This window comes from Magnolia sinica, chromosome 8 (assembly GCF_029962835.1).
Source record: "Magnolia sinica isolate HGM2019 chromosome 8, MsV1, whole genome shotgun sequence".
In the NCBI taxonomy this organism is placed as follows: domain Eukaryota; kingdom Viridiplantae; phylum Streptophyta; class Magnoliopsida; order Magnoliales; family Magnoliaceae; genus Magnolia; species Magnolia sinica.
This window is the reverse complement of record NC_080580.1, coordinates 90,811,649-90,836,440: the sequence shown is the minus strand read 5'-3', so window position 1 is coordinate 90,836,440 and position 24,792 is coordinate 90,811,649. Positions and strand designations below refer to the sequence as shown.

Here is a 24,792-nt window from a genome sequence, read left to right as displayed (position 1 = left end):
ACAAATCATTCAAATCAAACGGTCCAAAATGTGGGTTCCATTTTATATGTATTGTGAGAAAAAAATTACAAATATTTGAGATTAAAAAAAATTACAAACATTTGAGTTAAAATGTTTACCACATCTACAATTTCAAGAGTCAAAGACTCTATGTCTAGAGAAATGATTGCTAATAGACGTGAACCATACGTACCCCTGTTTTTACAAAAAATTACGTATATGACCTGAAAACGGATAAATAATCACCAACAGCACTGTACCTGAATCTCCACCTACATCCCTCTTTCCTGCCAAACGCAATATACCTATAGAAAATCTGATCCGTTCAATAAGTGAGACCCAGTATAAATATCTCCTATTATGAAAATCAAGCTGATCCACCCATTAGACAGACCACATATAATTTTGAGCCATCAGTGGCATGGCCCACCTGATGGTTGCTCCATCTTAGCTGTCTTCCTCCATTTTGGGTTACATTGACCCTCAAGAAAAGCCAACAGATTACCCTTGAAATGTGATTAAGCTGTCAAAGAATCTCCTTATTATCAAGTAAAGCATTCCCCTCTCTCTCTCTAAAAAATTACGTATATGACCTGAAAACGGATAAATAATCACCAACAGCACTGTACCTGAATCTCCACCTACATCCCTCTTTCCTGCCAAACGCAATATACCTATAGAAAATCTGATCCGTTCAATAAGTGAGACCCAGTATAAATATCTCCTATTATGAAAATCAAGCTGATCCACCCATTAGACAGACCACATATAATTTTGAGCCATCAGTGGCATGGCCCACCTGATGGTTGCTCCATCTTAGCTGTCTTCCTCCATTTTGGGTTACATTGACCCTCAAGAAAAGCCAACAGATTACCCTTGAAATGTGATTAAGCTGTCAAAGAATCTCCTTATTATCAAGTAAAGCATTCCTCTCTCTCTCTCTCTCTCTCTCTCTCTCTCTATACATCTTTACCAAAAGAAAGAACCTTTCACACATACAAAAGTTCTCTATTCCCTTCCCATCTCTTCTTTTCACCAAATCATCCAAAAAAATGCCGAAAATTCGCGTTGAAATCTGCCTGATCTCAGCCCGCGGCCTCCGCCGTTCATCATCGCTCTGGAAACTCCAATGGTTTGCTGTTGGATGGATCGATTCCGATCAGAAATACTGTTCCAAGATCGACAGCTCAGGAAGCTCCAACCCCACATGGAAAACCAAGTTCGCTGCTTTGATCGATGAATCTCATCCGAATTTGCATGGTTTGTCACTTCACGTGGAAGTTTATAGTAGAGAGCCGATTTTCCTAAGAGAAAAGCTTCATGGGATCGCAACCGTCAGTTTGAAAGAGTTCTTTGTGAAGTTCGCCACGATTTCAGATGGCCCACGATCGGACGTTGAAGAGGTAGGTAGCTTCCAGCTACGAAAGAAGAAATCCGGCAAGCCTCGGGGATTTGTCGATGTCTCTGTTCGGGTGTTGGAAGAGGGAGATGGTGTTTCTTCATACTCAGGTACATTTGATGGATAGTGCTTGTAGAATGTGAGTAGATGATCATCGGTTCAAGCGCTTCACCCCGAACCTATTTACAATGATGATATTGGCCTGAATCACTCAATCTGAATAATCCAACGGTCAGATCTAGACCGATGATCATGTGTGGCTCACCTGAGTCTTTCCATTTCCATGTCTGGTTTGGCTGAGTTAATAGAAAAACAACTGAGTTTGTGGAAAATGATCGAGTCAGACACTGACTCAGCTGGTTTTTATGAAATCAAGAGTTTAGACTCAGTGAGTCGACTCAGGACTCGGCTTGATAAACGAGTTTTTGAAATTGAACAAGTGGGCAAGACCTAGGCCGTCCAACAGCTGGGTCTTACTTTGTATGTGCTGTGGCTCATAAATCAGGTGGGCCACTTGATGGGAGGCTCTTAATTTTGGACCACCTGATCTACGCGGTGGGTCCCACCGGATGAATGGCTTGGATCTCTTATGCACATTGGTAAACCAGGCTGTAGGATCCAAAGCACCATTCCCAGCTTTGGATGTTATGTGCATTTGGCAGTCTAGTGTATTTAGATTGATCCGAACCGTAGGATCGGATCTATTCATTGTCTTCATGGATTTGGGGCCCATTATTTCAGCAGCATCATGATTAATGGTCTTAATCTGCTTCACTAATGATAGGTCTTGATTTCCTTTGCAGGTAAGGAGGAAGGAGGATTTCAGCTCTCAGATCATAAAACTAACTTTTCTGTACCTATAGAAAGTGGGCCACTTCCATCCTATCCAACAGCCCGACCATATCAACCGTCCAATAGTGGGCCACTTCCATCCTACCCAACAGCCCAACCATATCGACCGTCCATCGGTCGGATAGAAAATTACCCACCAAATAGTTTTCCCTATGCTCAACCAACACCTTATGCTCAACCGACACCATTTCCGGCGAACTACTCGAATCCAACCACTCCCGGAACAAGTTATCGACCGCCTCGCACTCCGCCGCCGCCGCCGCCTCCTTCAAATGTCGGCTTTCTACCTACATTTCTTCCAGGAACAGGCCAATTGCCGCCGGATCACTACATGAACATGCCATCATCTAATGCTGCCGGACGCGCTGGCGGGCCCGGTTTCGGAATGGGAGTCGGCGCCGGAGCACTGGCAGCTGGTGCAGTGATCTTCGGCGATGATTTTATGTCAGGTTTCGATTTCCCGGCGGGCCTCCAAGGTGGTAGTCTTACTATATCGACTGATCCTCCATTTTAGTATTATGTAATTATCCACTCTAATGCCATCCAGATATTGTCTAATCATTACAAGATTATGGTTGTGATTATTGTAATACCATGGCATTAATAAGTACAATGGAAGTTTGTTTCGATTGGATATCTAATGCTGAGGCATTTTCACACCGGGCTCGAGTGGGGTCGCATGTAGGATGCAAGGACACAACGGGTGGTTAGCTTGTAGAACTCATAAATTTGGAGCCGTGTGAGGTGGAAGGCTTGTTTGAGATGGAGTCTATGGATTTGGGGCCCATGAAGGGGCGAAAGCCGTGGAACCCATAGATTTGGACCCACGAAGAGGGTTCGGACGAGGACCTAACCCATGAATTTTGAGCATAGGCTATGAGATAAAGAGATTAATTTGTCATGCTCTATCAATTTGAGCTTTTAGAGCAAATGGTTAATTGTCCTGCATCAATCTCTTGATGGCATGGTTGACATGCAAGGCCGGCCTGCTAAGTACATCCCTCGGTAGAAATAGATATGGTGGGCCATATATCCTGCACTGAGATTAAGAGAGAAAACAGCCTGAATTAGAGTATCCCTTGTCTTTGGTCACTGGTCAGTGAGGGTCAGTATTTTAGGTAGTATTTGAGGATGTGCATAGCAAATAGGTTTTCAGATTGGATAATGCTTCTGTGATCTAGACCGTTGATCATATGCCATCATAGACTGTCCAAAAGTCTCTAAGATTGGAAGATTCTCTGTCAATCTAGGGCCTTTTTTTTCCGGGTGAATGTGGTAAGTTGTATTTCTCATCCTAACCATGTATTTCAAGGCCAGGAACTCATAGGAAAGCTTGAGGTGTGATCCATTCATCGCAAGACAGCATGCCAATGGCCTTGATCACTGAAGTGAGGGCCCCACTTGTCGAATGTGCTTCAAAAATTTAAGCTCTGGTCCTGAATTTTGAATTGTTAGGATCTTCCTAAATGCTTGTTTTAAGGCTGATTGCAGCCTAATTTCTTTGGAATTCCATGCATTCCTGCTGTATCAATCCCCTTGTAGTCCACAACATACCTTTGTAGGATGAGGTGTACGGCACAATGCAATATCGAGCTTTTGTTTCTCCTGGAAAAAAAAATAAAATCAATATGTGGGGTCCATCTTCTGGTGGTCCCCGAATTGTTCGTATGGAAGGTCCCACGGTTGTAGCTGTTCATTTTTCATTCAATGGTTCAGATCATCAGATGGGGGAGCTACTGGGCCATCAACCTAGGAACTTTTCTCGGTCATGTACAATGTAAAGCGATCAAAGAAAGACAACCTAGGGACTTTTCGTGGTGGTGAACAATGTAAAGCGACCAAAGAAAGCCCCTCGCCCAGGGAGATTTTCTTCTAGGGGCCAGGCACAATCATGAAACAAGGGTCAAAAGTCTAATAGGATAAATAGGGCACCTCCCTAATAAACAAAATACTATACAAAAAGTAACAAGTTATATTAATATAAATAATTACACATAAAAGAGAATTCTCAAAAATAAAATAAAAAAGTTATTTCCCGATTCTAATAGAAGATTTTTCACAATTATCCACGACGAGTTCTTATATTCTAAAAGCGTTGCATGATCGCATCATTATCAATGCTATTAAAAATGTCTTTTTCAATGTATGTGACCAAGCAATTATTGAAGCTATGACTTAGTTGGACGAGAGAAAAAACAGAAATGCTATGCTATCATAGATTGAAGCCATTCAAGTATTAAGGATTCTTCAAACTTTCTTCTTTGGGGCTTTTGGTGATTGTTTTTTTTTTAAATAAAAAATAAAAATTGAGATTTCATCAATTTGGGCCTCAATTGAAGCTTTAGATTTAGTGAGAAAAACAATGCAAGTTGTTTAGTGTTTACTTAGTTTTCAGAGGACTAGCAATTACTAGTATTTCATTTTCAGCTTCTTATCTTAATTATTGATATTTGGTTTATATCCAACATGGCAACACTTGGGATTAGTTGTAGGGTTCATGTTTAGTATAAAAACTATATCGAGTATAAAACTATAACCAAATTCAGGACTAGGCAGTAAGGCACAATCCGAATTTTGTGGGACCAGCTACCCAAACAGCCCATTAATTATTGTATCAGCATCTACATTTCTATGCATAATTGCATATTCGTACCAGAAACATGGATTATCGAAACAAACAGATATAAAGAAAGCACCTTCATGCAAGCAATGAGTAGCTGCAAACATTCCATTGAAGAAATCTTTTTATAATCAAATCAGCAACTTTATAAAAAAAAAAAAATTTAAAATTTTTAAAAAAATTAAAAAAAAGAGAGAGAGATATTGAAAACCCATTACCAACTTCATCTATGAAAAGAAAACCCCGCGTGGCTGTGTGATTCCTTCAAGTTTAAGAGAAAACCCTAGAAGCGCAAAATTGAAGCTTAAAATGGCATTTGAAAGAGTTTAGGGTAGGGAGAGAACTTGAAATGGCGTTTGAAGAAAAGGAAATGGCATTTGATTTTGAAAACCCGAGCAGTAAAAGGTTATGAAAATGGAGGGTGGGATTTAGGGATTAGAAAGGGAGAAAAGAGATGGAGAGGGGATTTAAGGATTTGAAAGGGGATTACACGGTTTTAACTTTTGGGCCTTTTGGCTTTCGTGGACATGTCCAGTAGCTCTTACGCTATTGGACAAGCTCTGTGAGGCCCTGCCATGATGTATGTGTTTCGTCCACATTGTCCATCCATTTTTCCAGCTCATTTTAGGGCATGATCCCAAAACTCATGCAGATTGAAAGCTCTAGTGGACCAATCCTCATGAAACAGTGGGGATTTAATTCCTACTTCCTACTGTTTAAAAAAAATAAAATAAATCTAAATCTAAAAATTTGGGGGCTCACACAGCAAAGCGGGCTCACTTGCCATGCGTTGTTGTTGACACATGTATGTCACCCCAAGACATGATGGTATTTGTCCACATCCCATCCCCAAATGAAGGCAAGCCCTGAACTGAGGCCCACCAAACTCTAACCAGCAGACTATTAGCCCAAGACCAAATCCACACATACACCCAAGCCCAAGCTCAAACTTAGCCTTGGCCAAAATCCAAGCCCAGTTGCAGACCACTTTAGGTGGCCCACCTACAAAAACTCATGGACCATCACATTCAGATCAAAACTCAGTCACACGTTGGCATGCATGGCCATTGGCATGCATGGCCATTCAAAGGCCCGTATAGCCAATCATGCCTCAAGTGATTGGGATTTTCAATAAGGTTTTTGTTTTTCTATCACTTTTGGTATCTCATGAATATAGAGGAAGGTGAATCACAATCAATGTCTTAAAACCCAGATCAGAACCAGTCACCAAAATGGGCAGGATCACCATAAAACCAGTCATTTCTATCTAAGGACTTCTTTGGAAATCAAATGCTCTAACCAGGGAACTAACAGCATCTTGATTGAGCAAATTTCCGGGCTAAAACAGGTCTGATTGTTGAACCGGTTGGATTGGACTGTCTACAAAAATAGGTCGTGTAGTCTGGATTTTAATACAGATCACAACGGTTATAGTTTTTCTCATAAATGCTAATGTAGTGGGGCGTGTAGAAAGAGAAGAAATCACAATCTTCTTCTCAAGCATAACCCCTAAATCTTACAAATCCATGACTTATATAGGTCATAATCTTTAAATTTGTAACTTTCCAAAATAATAAACTTTCTTAAAATAGTAAATTTACAAAAAATCATAAATGACTTGTTAGCAGACACAAACTCTTTGCCATGAATCAAAACAGGGACTTTAAGCACAAGTAGACTTCTTTAAGCTCTAAAGTAACTTAAAATAGCAAGACTGTAACTTATTAAAAAATAATAGAACTCGGAACTAACCCTTAAAATGACCTATTTTTGGAAAACCATTCACAAGCAATGGCGCCAATATATAGGACTCGTCAATAGCTTTCCAATGATATTATTATACAAAACGTAAAACCAGTCGCAAAGTTATGGCTGTCGGAAGTTATAGTGCACGCCCGACCCTTGATCAAATTCTTTCAATACTAACCAACCATGTGATTGTCCTTGACTTTGCGCTACATAAAATTCTAAGCAATCAACAATTTCTATAATATTGAATTGACTTCCTAATATGTTTGATTCATAGTTAAAAGCTATTGCATGTAGCTCATGGCTAAATGACATCAATCACTGAAAGATAGTGGACCCCACATTTAGAGAGAGAGAGAGAGAGTCAAATCCAGCCATTGACGCCTGTTGGGACAAAAATGCATTAAAAGTCATTACTCAAGGTACCAAAAGGTCCTCTAAGCTGGTTAATCAATTCTATTTCGCCCACTTCATTTCATGATTCATTTCAATGAATTTATTAAAAATACAAGTTTTTGAGCTTAGTGAAGATACATGTTTTGTTCCCAAATTATCTGTGCCTTTTCAACTCTTAAGCCCGAATGCTTAAATTTCTAAACTTGGGTATATTTGGAAATCTAGGCTATGTTGCCGATTTCTGTTTGGAATTCAATGATTAACAGCAAATCTCATATCAATGTGAGATATCGCATATTACATTGTGCTAGGACAAGAGTTTCTATGGCATGCATACGTCTTCAGTTAGTACAAGCGGGGCCCCATGCTTCAGTTATCCAAACCATTCATATGACCGAATCCACTTTGGATGGCCCATCCACCAAAAATCTCGCAAAACTATTCAGTACATGTTCAAATACATGGAAAAGAAAATACAACAATGATCTACATTCAACAAAAGGCACCGAAGATTCAATTACCTGTCAATGGGCCATTAACGGTGGGGCCCATCATGTCAATGGTTTGGATCATTGCATGGGCTAGATTTTTACAAACTAAAGACCAAGGCATGCTAGAGAAATTCTAGGTCTAGCATTCTGTAATAGCTCTATTGATAATCCTAGAACACACCTGTGCAGAATGCTATTTTTCCTTCAAGCTGTTGCTTGCAGAAGCTGCTCCTCTGGAGCTCCAAAAACTCTCTGGAGGAACCTGTCCACAACTGAAAGGAACTCTTCCACCCTTTCTTCATGCGGTAAGTGGCCGCAGTTCTTGATAACTTCGAAACATGAGCCGGGTATAGCTTGTGATAGACGCTTAGCATTCCAAGAGGGGACGATCCGGTCATAGTCGCCAGTAATGATCAATACTGGATTAGATTAGAAAACTAAGAAAAATCAATATAAGAATGAAATTGTATAACTCCATTGTTGTAACCATGGTGTGCCGTAAAGGCTATTATAGGGCTGTAAAGGCCGTTACGTAAAGGTAACAGTAGCAACCGTTGCACGTTATGGGGTTGTAACGGCCATTATGGATTTTTAAAAAATGACCCGTAACCGCCATTAACAGCCTGTTACGCCTCCTGTAAAAGGCCGTAACAGCCCCATAATGGTCTGTTACAGGATAGATACAAAATTTTCGGATTTTTTTTTCAACATTATGTGGCAGATATAGGTTTTTCTGGTTCTTTTTTCAATAATATAAAAAAGAAAATGTAACGGCTGTTACGGGGGCGTAACAACGGTTACGACCCATATCATAAAGGTAATGGTGGTAGCTGTTATGGCCACCATTACCGTTACGGAATACCTTGGTTGTAACATTTATAAACACAGTGAGCAGATCCAGTCCAACTTGATCATCCAAACCCTTCATTCCTTGGGACAGACATGAATGAGCCATTGAACAAAAATTACCGTGATTGGGGCAATCCTGATCATTTGAAAATTGTTACACCAGTGTTTTTCCATTTATTAATGTAAAGCAGCCAACTTAGATGACTGTTTTCTTCAGTGAGCCCCACCATGAAGATCACCTGGGACAAAAATCAGGCCAGTTGAAAAGATTTAAGCCATTCATTGTTTTTAGTACAGGGCAGCCCCCCTTAGGCACCACTTTGATGAGTGCACATGTGATGTTTTGGCATGTTTGATAGCATGCATTGTATGCTAACCTACAACCAAGTTTAGGTTACCATTTCTCTTGGGAAAAATGAATAGGACTTAGTGACTCCTAGAAATGCTTCATTTGTTTCTTAGTGCTGTGTAGAAAGCAGGTACAAGAAATGAGGATACATGATCATTACCTGGACATGAGATCTCAGCTAGTCTTTTTGATAGTGGCGATTTTGATTTGGATGAAGAATCTGTAAGCATGGCTAGTGTGTACTCTAACAGAGCCTTGTCCCAATGCTTGACCCTCAATGGCTGTACAGACAACAATAGCACTGGGTTAAGCATGAAATTGCACGTGGAGGTTGTTAAACGCATATACATATGAGAGACACGGGGGCAATTTTATATTTTCATGTTTCCATCTCTCCCTCCCTCTCCACTTTTTTTCCTTCTACATCACCATGTACAGTATACTCAGGTTTTCAGTTTGTACAATTGGGGCCCATGCTTCAGCAACCCAAAAGACCATTGGCCTGTCGGGCTCGGCTCCAATGCAGATGGACCATGTCCCTAAAAATCTCCACAATAGGACAATCCCATTCAAATAGATGGTTGAGAAATATAGCAACTATCTGCATTCAAATATCTAAACTCAAATTACAAAAGAACCAAGATTAGTTGCTCGTACGCTCCATTCTTATTTCACAACCACGACCAAGTTTCCCAGTGACTTGGCTTGAAATCTCACCAAGTCCAGTTGACTCAGCAGAGTTTCGATTAAGTTTTAGAACTATACTCTCTGCTCCAAATGATCCCATGGAATGAGTAGTGATACATCTGAAAATGAGAAGCCTATCAATACAAAATATAAAGAATTCACCTTTGTATAACCATGAAGGACATGATCGGTAGCTCGATTGACATCATAAAATGCGTTACGCACAGCAAGTCTCCCAAACTTATCCATTATCGTTCTAACCTGTAAAACACCAACAGGTAGTCCACTTAGGGCATCATGTAACATCACCGCTACAATTTTTCTTAAGAAAGCCCACCTAACATACAAATTTGACTGTACATGTGGCATACATGTACATCGATCCAGATCATCCAGACTGTGGGGCCCATTGTAGATGAGGCATCACCTTCTATAACCGGCAACAACAAAATAACATTTAATTTAGAGAGAGAAAAAATGCAGAGGCATCAATCAATGCAATGGATAATGGAAACCCACAATGATATATAGCCCAACAATCGCACCTACTAAATGATCATAACCATCCAATTGATGGCTGTAAAATTGACCAGGTGTCCTATAAAAATTCAGACGATTGAGATCATCTGACCAGTGTGATTTTTGGGCTATGCTCCATCCACAATGGAACCCACAATTTTGGACCGCATGGATATCGATTGCTATACATGTGTGCAATGCATGAAGTCACCACCATTGGCAAACGCAAATTCATACTACAGGCCTAAATTCTGATCGGGTTTTCATTTCAAAGGAAGTTACACCATCTAACTTCATGAAAACCCAAAGAAGAGGAGAAGAAATTGTGTCTTGGGTTGAGCAATGATACTGTTAAAGTAAATAAGAGCATGGACCGTACAATTGTATGGTCCACCTGGGTGATTGCAATCTGGAGCATACACTTGTAAGGCCACTCTTCTCTCTTTTCTCTAGCATTGTCGCCCCAAATCATATTCTGTAGTCAAAGGAAGAATTCTCTCTTACCAACATTACAGCAAAGGCCGACCGTAGAATTGCAGACAAGGCTTTCTGATACAGAGAGCTGACCATATCCATCATCGTCTTCATCATTTGCATTGTCGCCCGCACAATGTACATGAAAAACTTTGATATTGTCTTCACGATTCTAACAAATGGGTTCTCTTGAACATCCGAAATTGAGCTTCCATCCACTATCTGGTCTTCTCTTGTTGTTTGGTTTTCTCTACTGACTGTACGTGAAACACGTGGGGCCAAAATTGCTGGCGCCACGAGGATCAGAGCAGCGACGCGCTCGGGAGCTTCAAAGTATGCATCAACGGCTACAAGGCAACCAGCTGAGTGCCTGGGATCCCATTTTTTTGGTTAAGGTTTGGATAGATTTCAGCTGTCAGCAGACAGGGAAATTTGCAGGAAACAGAAGACTGAGTTCTGCTGTGGTTATCATAAAAAGGAAAAAAAGAAAAAGAAAAAAGGAGGAGATTTAACTTGAAACTAACCAAAATACAGTTGATTTTCATGAGTATTTTTTAAATGGAAAACTGATTTTTTCAAGGATAACCAACGATCCACAAATCAAATTGGACTGTCAAATCTCAAGAGAGGTGAAGTGGATTGAAGCACAAAAATTATGCAAATTGAAAAATTATAAATGTTTTCAATAATAATGTAGAAAAAGTAATAAACATATAAGCAATACTTGAAGAAAACAAAAATAGAATAGATATGTTCAAAACAATCATATTCCAACATTCTTATCAACTTTAGTTAGTTTGTAGCATTCTTTCATCATACTAATAAACTATATACAAAATGTAGACAGTTCATGAAATTTGCTACGCGTGTTGGAGTCTGCCCATCCACATGCAGGTGCAGGTGCCAATATGGAACACCTGTGCGAGATCTGAGCTTTCCATCAGGCGGACTACACTGTTTAGATATTCTGGCCTAAGATCATGCCATTTCACACCTCAAGTGGGTCACAGCATAAAAGACAAATGGACGGCTGGAAATTTTTGTTTTAAGCATCAGTTTACTTTGTACAGTGTGGCCTACGTGAGGTCTGAAATGGCCTGATTTTCATACCAGAAGATCTGAGCAGTTTTTCCAACCAGATGGAAAGCTCAGATCAAGCTCAAGTGTGGCACACAGGTGCCTGCATGGGGAATTAGCAAACCTCACAAGTTCATGCAAGGGAAAGAAGTCAGGCTCAGCAAATCCCATTTCAGTTATAACTCACTTCAAAATTAAGGGTGTGTTTGAACGCACCATTAAATTGAAATTGCACTTGCTCATCTAAGAAAGTCGAATTTCCTTAGCATTCAAGTCAGACTCCAAAGAAACAACTATGAGTTGAAGGCTACTTCTCATTTTGAATACGAGGAAACTACATCAGATTTTGTCATCTTTTTTTCTTTTCTTTTCTTTTCTTCTTGACAATGCTGCCTAAGATGAAACATAGCTCTAAGAGACCATCTTGAAACTCAAAATTGGCCAGTTATCAGATGAAGTACACGATTCTTGTAATATATGTCAAATGTGAATTTACTTGAATTGTGAATGGTTTTCAACGGGAATCAAATCAGCTAATACAACAAAAAGACTACTAATAGAATTCAACAAAAACCATTTTGACACGAGCTTTGCAAGCACAGGTAGCCCCCTGGAGGCTCACCCAAGTGTTTATCCCTTTTGCCTGTCCACATGATCCAAACTATATACAATGTCCTACCATATATGGCTGATATAGAAAAAAATTCCCACCATCCATGCAAAGCTTGGAAACTTGGTTTTCTGGATTATTGTCTCTAATTCACATTGTATGGATAGTGTGATCTATTCTCTGATGAGTAAGATTTTTTTATGTGGCCCACTTATGGTTGGGCCTTTTGGATGAATGGTCTGGATAATCACGTGGTGGGGGGCAGAAGGGGCAGGCAACTTTAATGGGCCTCAGCATTTCTCTATTGTCATAAACCAATGTACAACACTTCAAGATGAAATATTCTGCATACCCCATTAGAATCGCCTTCTTGGCAGCTAAGAAGTCAATGAAGAACAGAGTGGCAAGCGCAGAAAATGCCATTGAGTACGGATTTAAAGCCACAGCATCCTCACCATCAGAGCTTCGATGTTCAAAAGAACTCACCCGTGACGTCAGCCCAAAAGCAGGTCGATCGAAAGCAAGAACTTTCGTACCAGCTATCTGAGCAAGTGGCTTCATTACTTGATTCCATGAGAACACAGAGGCTCCAAAACCATGTAGTAGAATTATGGGAAACCCGATCTTTAGAATTCTGTTGGAAAGTTGAGAAGATGTCTGATTTTGGAACGAGTAGTCCATTGGCTCTTCTTCATTACATATTTTGTGGTGTATTTGGACTCCTTTAAATTCACAAAAGAAACTGTCAGGATCGGCTAGTGATACTGGATCTAGCAGCTCATCCTGATCTACGCCAGCCACACTTGGTGTTTTCCGCTTCCTTTCAGTTCCCAACAACTGTTCTGAAAGAATTTGAAAGAACCAGCAAATTACTCAACCAAGTACTTGCTAAAGCTTAGAAGCTTGAAATTTCATAGATGGTTTTTCAAAGAGAAGTAAATCCTGCCAAAGTTGATATTGCAAGTAAACAAATCAGATGTTTATGAATAGTCGATCAATCTCTATGGAATGATGGCCCTAACAAGCATTGGGAAGTATACAATACTCCACCGGTTCTAATAGCATTTTGGTATAAGCCAGCAATATGTACAGGCATGGCCCACCTTTGAGCAATCCAGATCATTTGTTCAGTGAGCTCCTCTGTGGATGGGCGATGCCCAAAAAAAATAAATTATAATAAAGATCTCCCATAAGACAATCCTAATCCCAACCATCTGGTTTTGGACCTGAAAATGGATGTGTGAAAGTAAATGTGGCAAATGGCCCATATGCAACAGATATGAGTCCAATCAGAAGGCTGGGATTGTTCAGTGGAGGCAATCAAGGTTCAAAATACCGTGTGGACATATTGTATTGCAGTATGAATGTTTATCATGACAAATCTGTGATATGATATGATAAGTTCCGATGTTATTGGCGATGGTATGATATTGGATTTCATTGACATTTTCTTGATGATATGTTCAAATAAAAAGCATACAAACCCACACAAACTATTTTTCGAAGCATTTCTTCTATCCTGATAAGCCATTTTTACTGTATCATGGGATACATCCCCAGTATGATATCATATGTTCCAATGTTTTGAACCTTGAAGGTGGTTCTGGTCCACTGTCCCTCTACTATAGGGTCCACCAGATGAATGATCATGATAACTGAAAAGTGGGCATCACTTCCACAAATGCTGACCTGAAGGAGCTGGTAAGTTCATGGCAAAAGTTGTATAATTCCTCAATAATTGAAAAATCATGATCTAGACAGTGAATTCCATTGACCTGTCTGTCGATCTGCGTCTCACCAAGTCTCAGATTGCCATAGAAGCTAGGGAGTACTTACATGGGCTGTATATGTAGTCCAATTCAGCCAAAGAGTATCAGTTGGAAATTTATGTTTGGACTACTCGACTGGAGGATTGTATAGTTCAGGAGTTCTATTTAGTTATGACTCATTTTTAGGATCATTTGACCTTGACGGAGACAGTTCTATTACCTTTCATCTTTATAGAGAGCAAAGAAAAGCTTCATCCATTTTTATGACTCGATGGTTAATGCTGCTTTGGCCGAGTTGATTCCTAAGGAGACTCGACTTCATTCACTCATCTGCTTCAGATCGGTGACAGCCATGATTCCTCGCTCATACTCATTTAGGCTCTGCCATATGGCCCAATCTCGCCTTGTCAGGTCATGTCTTCAGTCCTTTGCAATAATTGCAATCAGTAGGACATGTGAAGTAAAATTGTCCCCAAGAATCACAATAATCAGAATAGAGGTGCACCTAGCATACTACCACCCCTAATAAGACTGGCGCTTCTTTCTGCAACTCCTACTTTTGAGAAGTCTACTAATGGCTTTCCTCTTGTAGAGCTAGCAACTTCTGGTTATGATGCCTGTGGTCATTTAACAGCCATTATACATAGCCATGCCCCAAAGGATGTCTAGCTTTACTCTTGCATTGACTTCTACTGCACTTTTTTCCCTCTTCATGATATTTTTTTATTCTAGTGCTTCAAAACATATGACTTCAGATACCGCTATTTAGGTCCATTGCACCTCTATATCGCCTCTTTCTCTATTTAATTATCGATAATTCCCGCTTAGTTGTCACTCAGGTTGGTTCCATTTCTACTACCGATACATGAGGTCGCTTGTCAATTTCTAGTGTTCATCATGTTTATTAGATATCTGATTCTCTAAATTTACTTTCTGTTAGTCAACTTGCAAATCTTGGCTATGATGTCATTTTTCATCCTCTGTTTATGTTAAGTGGGATCAGCATTGAGGTAAACAAATTGGGATTGACTTTAGGATTGAAATGCTTCACTTTGTGGATTGCCTTCCGCAAGACATGCTTGGGCATGGGCCAGTATGTTTCATCCCGAGGCCTACTTGGGCCTATGTTTTTATTTCAATGGCCAGGCTCAGACCAAGGTATCCCATATCGGTAACGGTCACCACCATTACCGACACGGGTATCAGCCGTAACGGCCGATACGGGGGTGTAACGAACATTATGACCTTCATAATGGTCGGAAAAAAAATTTTGCCCAAAAAAATTCTGAAAAAAAAACCTAGAAAATCCAAAATAATGTAAATATTCCATGTGGGCGTGTGTGTGTGTATTATTTTTTTTTAACATGTTTATGGTAGTGTAACGGTCTACTCTTTAGTGAGAGTGTTGCATTGGGCTGTCTAGTGAATTTGTCAACATGATTATGTTTCTAATGTTTACACATCACAATCAAGCACTATAACTATAAATCAGAAAAAGGCATAAATACTTCTTTTTCAATTTATTTATTTTTTTAAAATCATCCTTGGAGCTTCTATTCGCTCAAATCACTTCAATCTACGGTTTTAATATTAAAAACTATAGTAAGAGTAGTTGAAATTTGTTGTAAAATGACCTAAGAGAGTTTTTGGAATGAGAAAAGTGAAAAAAATGAGAAGAAAATTTGATTTAAATTGAAAAAAAAAAAGTGGCCGTTTTTCAATCGTTATGGGAGTAATGATCCTTATGCCCCATAACGGCCTTTACGGCCATCGTAACGGCCGATACAATCCTAAAAAACCAACTGCCCCATTTCACCCCCATATCGCGTAACGGTCATGGCCGTTACCTATACGTATCAGCCTTTATGGGTGTATCGTAACAGATACGGAACACCTTGGCTCATCCAGAACCTAGCCCGGCTCACGCCCAGCTAATTGATTGCCATATTAAATTCGACAAATAACTAAACTACCTTTGAATACACAAATGACTTAGCAAGCGTTACAAAAAACATTATGTAACTGACCCCTTAGCTAACCAATCCGAGTCAACCGGCTTAAAAGATTGGTTTGGGTTGACTATTATTGGGTTTCAGGTTGGGCTTGGATTTTTAAAAAAATGTGGAATATCTTAAGTACTGAGCTGCGCTTGAGCTGACTGTAGCCCGACTTAACTCATGCATATACCACATCGGCCCCACAACTTTGGACTTCAACTATATTTTTTTAAAAAGTACTTTCTCGTAATTTTAAATAATAGAGTGATTGTTTGGTAAAATCATAAAACTTGAGGTAAAAATCCAAGAAAGGAATCTGACCGGAATATTCCGCACCGGATCCGCCAACGGAGGCAGCCCGCGGCCGAGTTTCCAGCATCCTCTTTGGATCGGCACCCGATTTATTCGCGAACTTAGGGAAAACCAGCGATTTGTTGCAAGATCGGGGAATTTGCAGAGAGGAGCAGGCAAGCTGATGCAGCGGTAAGCTCATTTCCTACGCCGATTCGAAAGAATCGGATGTCTGGTTGGCGGGAAATTCCAGACGAAGAATTGGCGGGAAAAAGACGAACTTGCCAGCAGTTGGAGAAGAGGGTAGGAGAGGACAGCGTGAACGCTCCGAACTTTTGAGATGGTTGAGATAACAAAAAAAAAAAAAAACATAGGTGAAATTACTGGTTTGCCCTTGTTGCTGTCGACGCTCATCGTTGCTATCGATTGTTGTGTCGGCGGATTGCGTACTGAGTAAAGTCTTTGGAGACGCCGTGGATGCGTGCGTTTTATCCACGCCGTCTATCCGTTTTTCCAGCTTTTTTTTTTTACGAGCTCAAGTGACCACACCACAGGAAACGGGGGTAATGAGATCCACCGTTGAAACATTTTTTGGGGCCCACATTGAGGTTTATGTGTTCTTGATGGCACACATGCATACGATGGAAAAACACAAATATCAGTTTTGATCCAAAACTTTCGTGTCTCCAAGTTTTCAAGAGTAGGCGTTCATTTCACAGTATTTCATGTAGTGTGGTCCACTTGAGCTGTGGATATGCTTAGCTTATGTATTGAAATGAGTTAATAAAATGGATGAACACCGTGGATAAGACACATAACATTATGGTAATGCAATTTGATTTCCTTGATTGTGGTCCATCCATGGTGAGGCCCACTTGGATTGCATGAAGTAGGTCCCATGGCAGACACACTCAGGCCCATACTCTAGTGTGTTGACATTACCATGTTCTGTGGGCCCCACCTTGATGTATGTGTTCACACCCTCTCTCTCTCTCCCTCTCTATCTTCTCCCTTTGGGTCTCCCACCACCTCTCCCTCTCCCTCTCCCTCTCCCTCTCCCTCTTCTCCCTTTCAATCTCCCCCTCTCTCTCTCTCTTTCTTGCCATCCATCACTTGACCATAGCATCAAGAGAGAGAGAGAGAGAGCAACGCTACCACCACCGGCGTCAATTGGAAGGTATTCTTTTCCTCTTCTCTTTCCAATGGTTATGGGATTTCTAGCCATGAAGCCCATTTTAATGGGCCATGTGACCCGTTAAATGAGAATCTAATTAGATGTGTAATTCTTGCTCTGTTAACAGGATGTTATTATTTAGTTAATGTAAGCATATGAATTTTAATTATAGTTATATAAGCAAATTTTAATTCTAGTTATTTAAGTGTATAAATTTTAATTCTAGTTATATTCATAAGGAGTATACTCTCTTCACAATCTTTTGAATCTTGATATGTGAACTAGGGAAGGATGTCTTGAGGTCGAGCATCGTCTTCCTCAAGGAATAATTACTCTGAATCAATGGACTTTCTCTAGACTCTTCACAGAGATATCTCAAATTCACAAGAAAAAATAACAAAACTTAAATAAATTTTAGAAAAATTGAAATTTCACTAGTATATAAAAAAAAAAAAAATGAATTTACAATCATCTAAATAGTGATACTAGAAACTCAAACTCCATAAAATTTTGTAACTTACTATAAATATTAAATTTACTATTTATAGTAAGTATCATATTTATCTTAACCACATTATTCTCCTAATTTTTCTATGAACTTTTCATGTTTGACACAACTCCTTAAACTCAAAGGATGAAGAGTTATAATCAAACTAAAACTATAAATAGTAAAAAAAATGAAAAAAAATATATTTTTGACCGTCGATATGATGGAATCTCACAAATTCGGCATTGGTCAGCTAAATTAGCTTCTCCTACCCCAAAATCATATATGATGCATTAAGTAACTCATTTTAGTTTGCGAGATACGCTTGTTGTAAGGTTCTGACAGTCTGGATCACCTCCATCTCCAATCGGGCCTTCTCTAATACATCTTGGACATGAAAGTATTCATGACCCGCTCTACATCACATGGGAACAAAAAGTCACTGCATCCGTGTGCTCTAGAAAACAAGTCATATATTTAACATGATTAATGTGTATATAAGTTTCAAGCATTATGTAATTTCTCATTATGAAGAAAGCTTAGCTACGAAGAGCTTTCCAATTTTCTCTAACATGACTAATGCATATTTAAGTTTCATATGGCATGTAACTCCTCACAACAGAGAAAGCTTAGCTATGAAGAACTTTCTAATTTTTCAAAGGTAACCAATTTTATTTATTATTGTTCAGTCTTGAAACCAAGAGTATTGGAGAGTTCTTGGGTAGAGTACTAGCTAATGTGTCCAAAATTTGAGTCCAATGGTTTCATCTTGGAAAAGAAATGAATGTGTTCCTGTTGAAGTCAAGAGTGCATTTGGAGGGTTCTAAGCCAAATTGTCTCTTTTCCATTATGTACAAAATTTGAGTATGTTGGTTTCATCTTTGGAAAAGAAATGAATGTCCTCTTTTGTTTTATTTATTATTATTTATTATTATTTTGTGGAAATCAATTTCACTTCTTTTTTTTTTTTTTTTTACATTTTAAAATATCTTTTTTAATTGAATAGTGCATATCAACTCGAAGAGAATGGTATATTGGAGGAAATTGAAAACAAAAGGTAAATCATAATTCCATAAAACTAATATTAGTTTAGCTATTATGTGCAAGTATAAAACAATAAATATCTGAAGTGCATCATAAGTAAAAGAAATGCACTCCAAATCAAGTCTTTTGTCTCTATTTTACTAATATTTATTAAATGTGCTTGAGTATAATAACTACTTATGCAAATCAATAATCTCACCTTTAGTTAACAAATTCAAATGTCATATATGTTTGTCTAATTCAGGCACTTTGCTATTATTCTTTTGAATTATTCATAAAATGTGCATGAATCAAGTATTTATTGGATTAAATTAAAATTTTATTTATGATCCAATCTAAATGTGGGGCTCACCATTTGTACGGGTTAATTAGTATAATCCTTAATTCATCGTCTTCACCATTTGCATTGTTGCCCGTATAATGCACATGAAAAACTTTGATAATGTCTTCACGATCCTAACAAATGGGTTCTCTTGAACATCCGAAATTGAGCTTCCATGCACTATCTGGTCTTCTCTTGTTGTTTGGTTTTCTCTACTGACTGTACGTGAAACATGTGGGGCCATGAGGATCAGAGCAGCGACGTGCTTGGGAACTTTTCATGGCCATTCAAATGCCCATATAGCCAGTCAGGCCTCAACTGATTGGGATTTTCAATAAGGTTTCATCTTGGAAAATAAATGAATGTCTTCCTGTTGAAGTCAAGAGTGCATTTGGAGGGTTCTTGGCCAGATTATCTCTTTTCCATTATGTACAAAATTTGAGTATGTTGGTTTCATCTTTGGAAAAGAAATGAATGTTCTCTTTTATTTTATTTTATTTATTTATTTATTTATTTTTGTGGAAATCAATTTCACTTTTTTTTTCCTACATTTTAAACAATATATATATATTTTTAATTGAATAGTGCAAATCAACTCAAAGATAATGGTATATTGGAGGAAATTGAAAGCAAAAGGTAAATCATAATTCCATAAAACTAATATTAGTTTAGCTATTATGTGCAAGTATAGAACAATAAATATCCAAAGCGCATCATAAGTAAAAAAAATGCACTCCAAATCAAGTATTTTGTTTCTATTTTACTAATATTTATTAAATGTGCTTGAATATAATAAACACTTATGCAAATCAATAATCTCACCTTTAGTTAACAAATTCAAATGTCATATATGTTTGTCTAATTCAGGCACTTTGCTATTATTCTTTTGAATTATTCATAAAACGTGCATGAATCAAGTATTTATTAGATTAAATTAATTTTTTATTTATGATCCAATTTAAATGTGGGGCTCACCATTTGTACAGGTTAATTAGTATAATCCTTAATTCATGTTCCATCTAAAGTTACGCTCACCATTTGGACAATTTTTATCGAGATAGAAATCATTAAAGGATCACACCATTTGGGCTATTCAAATTGAGTCAAATATCATTTAAATTGTATCTCATCTAATTACCAATATAACACAATGTGGCACATAAAAATAGCTTGAGAATTATACAGTACTAAGGTTTGCTAATTATACAGTACTGGATGTCATAGAAATGTGTACATCAGGTGTGTTGCTCCTCTTCGATTTTAGGTCTTGAGAATAAAAAACAACTTGATACATAGCTCAGGTGAGACAAGTCACAAGGAATAATTGGGTGACACACCAACCATAATTTTTCTCAAGACACGGTTAAGTTTATTTTTCATTAAACACATTCATCAAGTGTGAATCAGACGTGCAAAGGAAAGATATAAACAAAGCTTAATCCACCCATAAAATCAAGGCCCGCTATTTCAACGGTATGTATTCACTTATATAGTTATTATGTTATTTAGATCAAGTTGAAAGTATGATTAATTTTGAAAATCTAATTTGCATCTCAGATCATCACCATTATTCATATGTATTTAGTTGTTCCATCACTGAGGACTACTAGGTCAACACTCCAACGTCTGCATACAACACTAGTGTCAAACTTGAATGTGTATGGGACATTTGATTTGCTTTGAAGATAAGTCTCACCTTAAGATGTCCTGTCACAAAAATCAGATAGTCAACTCATCAGTTGGGCCGCACTGGGCATTTGAGCATTGACAATGGTAAGTTTAAAACTGTTTGTTACTATCATACAAGGGTGGGCCCTCTAATGAATCTCGACTGGTCCAATGGGTTGTATTTGTTTATGTGAGAGATAAGATCTTTAATATGTATATTTCCCACTTCTATTAGCTGAGAGAGAATTGCTTGGACCCCATATGGTCTGCATATATATGTCCTAATGGGTGGGCTTACATTTACATGTGAAATCAGTTGTAATTTTGTTTTTCATATGGTAATAGGAACAAATGCACTGAAATTTGATGCGAACAGGCAATGTTTTGATGCGAAATCCCGCGGAGATGCGAACAGGCAAATCCTGTCTGCCCGTCCAAACATCCCAACAGGTGACTCGCTGGATATAGCAATCCATTGACACAGTTATTAATTTCTCGAAAAGGGTGCAGTCCACCGTAATACAATCCAATCCCATGGGGTTTCCCTGTCCAAACACGCCCTAAAATGAGTTGGATAGACTAGGTGGATTTCTCACAGACATCGAGGTGTGCCCTACTTAGGCAATCTGCATCCATAAACAACATGTAATCGAGGGCTGTACATGACTTTCTTCCTATATAATCTATCATCAGTGAGAAAATATTGAGAAATATGGAATAGCCGTGTTGGGCCAGCACTGATCTGACAATTCTCTGGATGTGGCGGGCTCATATTTACCAATTAATCTCATTAATTTCTTACTCTTCAGCATCAAATCTTGCATCTCTTGTATCTAATGCATTGCATATGAGGCTACTTAGGCAATCTGCATCCATAAACAACATGTAATCGAGGGCTGTACATGACTTTCTTCCTATATAATCTATCATCAGTGAGAAAATATTGAGAAATATGGAATAGCCGTGTTGGGCCAGCACTGATCTGACAATTCTCTGGATGTGGCGGCCTCATATGTACCAATTAATCTCGCTAATTTCTTACTCTTCAGCATCAAATCTTGCATCTCTTGTATCTAATGCAGTACATATGAGGCTTCCTTGTATCCCGTCAGTCAACACATGTCATCTTCTCCAAATTTTGAAGATCAACCCTAGTTGCTCCCACATCATTTTTAAATCTTGAATTCTAAGCATGTTGTTTCCCCAGGTGTCGAAATGAAGGAGGGTTACTTGTTGATTAGTCATATAAATTAATGTTTGTGGTTTGTGATTTTATGCTGGTGACCTACATTAAGGTCCCAATCTGATATTTTCTAGAGATGGATTGCTGGCATTGAGCTCATGAGCCTGCATGTTGTTTGTAAGAAATTCACCAATTTCATTCATTTTACCAACTCAGAGATTACTTCCATTGAAACATCTGTATAAGCATACAAGTTTTATATTAGATTAATTTTTTTTTATATATATTTTTTTAATTTCCAGTTCATTTCAAGGGAATGAAAATGGTCTGGATGGCATATAATATTAAGTAGACCCAAGGAGGTTTTAACGGTATCCATTTCTTTTACCACCCTTTTTTACCTGGAATGTTCTATTTTTTATTTTTATTTTTTTAATCTCATGTATTAAAATGAGCCAGCAAAATAGATGACGGTTGATTTATAACAAAATGATGGTGGGATCATTTAGCTTATCATAGACTTTTGGCGAAAGCATTGAATTGTGTGCGTTTTGCAAAGCTGACAAACGTAACTAAAGCCTCTAGAAGCCATTATATTTCAAATTAAAGCTCGAAAGGGGCTTAAAAACTTGGAAAAGCATGTGAAAGATCGCCAAGTAGTTGCGTTGTCTTAAAAATCAGGAAGCTTTGAACGTTACTCAGACTCCAAATTTGAAAATTAAATATCGACCGTCAGTCAGTCATTTCTAATAAATCATAGCTATTTTCCGTGTATTAGATCTAAAAATAATATTTTATTTATTAAAAATATATTTTCACGGTAGGGCTCCTTTTATGAGCGGATTGGATCTTCTAAACGTATGACATGTTGTCTCGTGTGAAAGGCAACAACAATAAAGTGTAGTCGCGCGAATCACTGATTTTAAGTAGTTACTCTCCACCGAACAGAGTTCAATTTGCCTCGCGAATCACCATCCAGCGTGTATCTCCGCTCTCTGGGTCCCACATACTGAATAGACCCATGATCGGAACCGTTCATATTTTGGAATCTATGCTATACTCGAGAAAGAACATATATCTCTGACCGTATCTATTGCATATGAATCTTAGGATGATGAAAGAAAATTTCTTAAAAATCAACGGCTCTGAGTATCACCAAAGCGTGATTACCGCTAATTCGTTTATCTGTAGTAATAAAGAAAACATAAAATGTTGAAATCTTATCACGTGGGCTCCACTGGTTTGCGACACATGCTCTATTCTGTGTGTCGCGACAGAGGCAAAGGAAAACGTCTCTCTCCAGTCGCCAGTCTCTCTCTCTGCAATAGACGCTCTCCTTCTCTCGAAACCCTGGAAATCTCTCTCTCTCTCTAAACCTCGAAATCTCCGACCTCTCTCCTCTCAGAGCTCTACCATGGAAGCTCTCGTCTGCAAAACCCTAGGCGATCCGACCGGCCCTCTCTCCTCAAACTCCCCAATCTTCATCTCCACTTCCCATCCCATCCCTCCCTTGAACTCTTCCACAGCTGTCAGGGTTCGGATCAAAGCAACGAGCCTCAACTACGCCAATTTCCTACAGATCCTAGGAAAATATCAGGAAAAGCCACCGCTCCCTTTCATTCCCGGCTCCGACTACTCTGGTGTCGTCGAATCCGTCGGAGATGGCGTCTCTAGGTTCAAGGTCGGCGATCGGGTCTGCTCGTTCGCTCCTCTCGGAACTTTCGCGGGGATGATCGTCGCTGACGAGAAGGAACTGTAAGAGGTCGTTTGGATGCCCTAAATCGGGGTAGTTTAGATGATTGTAAGTTGGGTAAGTGGTGACTTACAGGTGGTGTTTGGGTGAGGAAATTCACCTGTAATAAGTCACTTTCAAGCTGTCATTTACAGGCAAAACTACCAGGAAACCTCATGGGACTGGGATGAGAAGTCACTTTTGCAAGTGACTTACAGGCCCAACGTTCTGATTTTTGAAAAGGGGGACAGCATCTGTAACCACCATTACAGCACCTGCAATCATCTTTCTCTCTCTACAATCAGCTGGGTGGTAGCGTTATGAAATGTTTTTTTTTTTGTTCTTGCATCAACAGCGGCGCGCCCGATTTGGCGAGGCTGTGACAGTGGGGCCGACCTTAAGGGCCTGTTTGGATGCCTGTAAGTTCTTTTAAGTTGTAAGTGACTTACCTGTAAGTCACTTACAGGTGAAAGTTACTTACAGGTAACCTGTTTGGATGTAAGCTGTAAGTCACTTACAGGTAAGTTAGTTTTTCTGTTTGGATGACCTGTAAGTTACTTACAGGTAGAAAGCTGAATATTCACATCGAGCAGAGCTTAGATTGGGGAATCATTCTAAAATGTTATAATCATATAAAAAAAAGTGGGATCAAATATGTTATTTTGTTAAGCCCATCAAGATGAATATTTGAGATAATTATTAAGCTAAACCAATCATCAAGTGGGCTATAAAAGTGGGCCCACGAATTCAAAATATCTATAATATGGAGTAATAACTCAATTTAAGCATTGAGAATAAACTTAAAAACATTAATAGAAGATCTACTAATTAAATTACATTACCAATGTCTTCTTTAATTATATAAATTATATTTAAAACTTTTTACTTGAAAATCATCCTGTCCAACCATTCATTCCTTTGAATATGGCTTATTTCAAAGTGTACATCAATGACCCACATTAAACTGAAGAAATGCTATCCATGGTTAGCCCTACTGAGGCATATTATTCTGGATTGCTGAACCATGGCTCCAGTTATAGAAATCAAGAATCA

The 24,792-nt window shown here is 38.7% G+C and overlaps 3 protein-coding genes across 4 annotated transcripts; 2 read left to right on the top strand and 1 right to left on the bottom strand.

Moving 5' to 3' along the window:
* The first annotated feature begins 605 nt into the window (after positions 1–605).
* Positions 606–2,883, top strand: LOC131253687 (uncharacterized). Its single transcript, XM_058254804.1, has 2 exons — positions 606–1,509; positions 2,203–2,883. Exons 1-2 carry the CDS (start codon positions 1,053–1,055, stop codon positions 2,763–2,765), a joined length of 1,020 nt encoding a protein of 339 aa, XP_058110787.1. The 5' UTR covers positions 606–1,052; the 3' UTR covers positions 2,766–2,883.
* Positions 2,884–6,763: 3,880 nt separating this feature from the next.
* LOC131253686 (uncharacterized) lies at positions 6,764–16,482 on the bottom strand. 2 transcript variants are annotated; one of them, XM_058254803.1, is made up of 7 exons: positions 16,160–16,482; positions 12,425–12,914; positions 10,416–10,755; positions 9,555–9,653; positions 8,866–8,986; positions 7,689–7,926; positions 6,764–7,004 (listed from the first exon to the last, which is right to left on the bottom strand). In XM_058254803.1, exons 1-6 carry the CDS (start codon positions 16,329–16,331, stop codon positions 7,712–7,714), a joined length of 1,437 nt encoding a protein of 478 aa, XP_058110786.1. In that variant the 5' UTR covers positions 16,332–16,482; the 3' UTR covers positions 6,764–7,004; positions 7,689–7,711. The 2 variants fall into 2 exon arrangements, with proteins under 2 accessions (XP_058110786.1, XP_058110785.1); XM_058254802.1 differs by lacking the exon at positions 6,764–7,004 and having other exon boundaries at positions 7,289–7,926; positions 16,160–16,481.
* Positions 16,483–23,332: 6,850 nt separating this feature from the next.
* On the top strand, positions 23,333–24,082 carry LOC131254114 (uncharacterized). The gene has a single exon (XM_058255123.1). It carries the CDS (start codon positions 23,422–23,424, stop codon positions 23,764–23,766), a length of 345 nt encoding a protein of 114 aa, XP_058111106.1. The 5' UTR covers positions 23,333–23,421; the 3' UTR covers positions 23,767–24,082.
* The last annotated feature ends 710 nt before the right edge of the window (positions 24,083–24,792 follow it).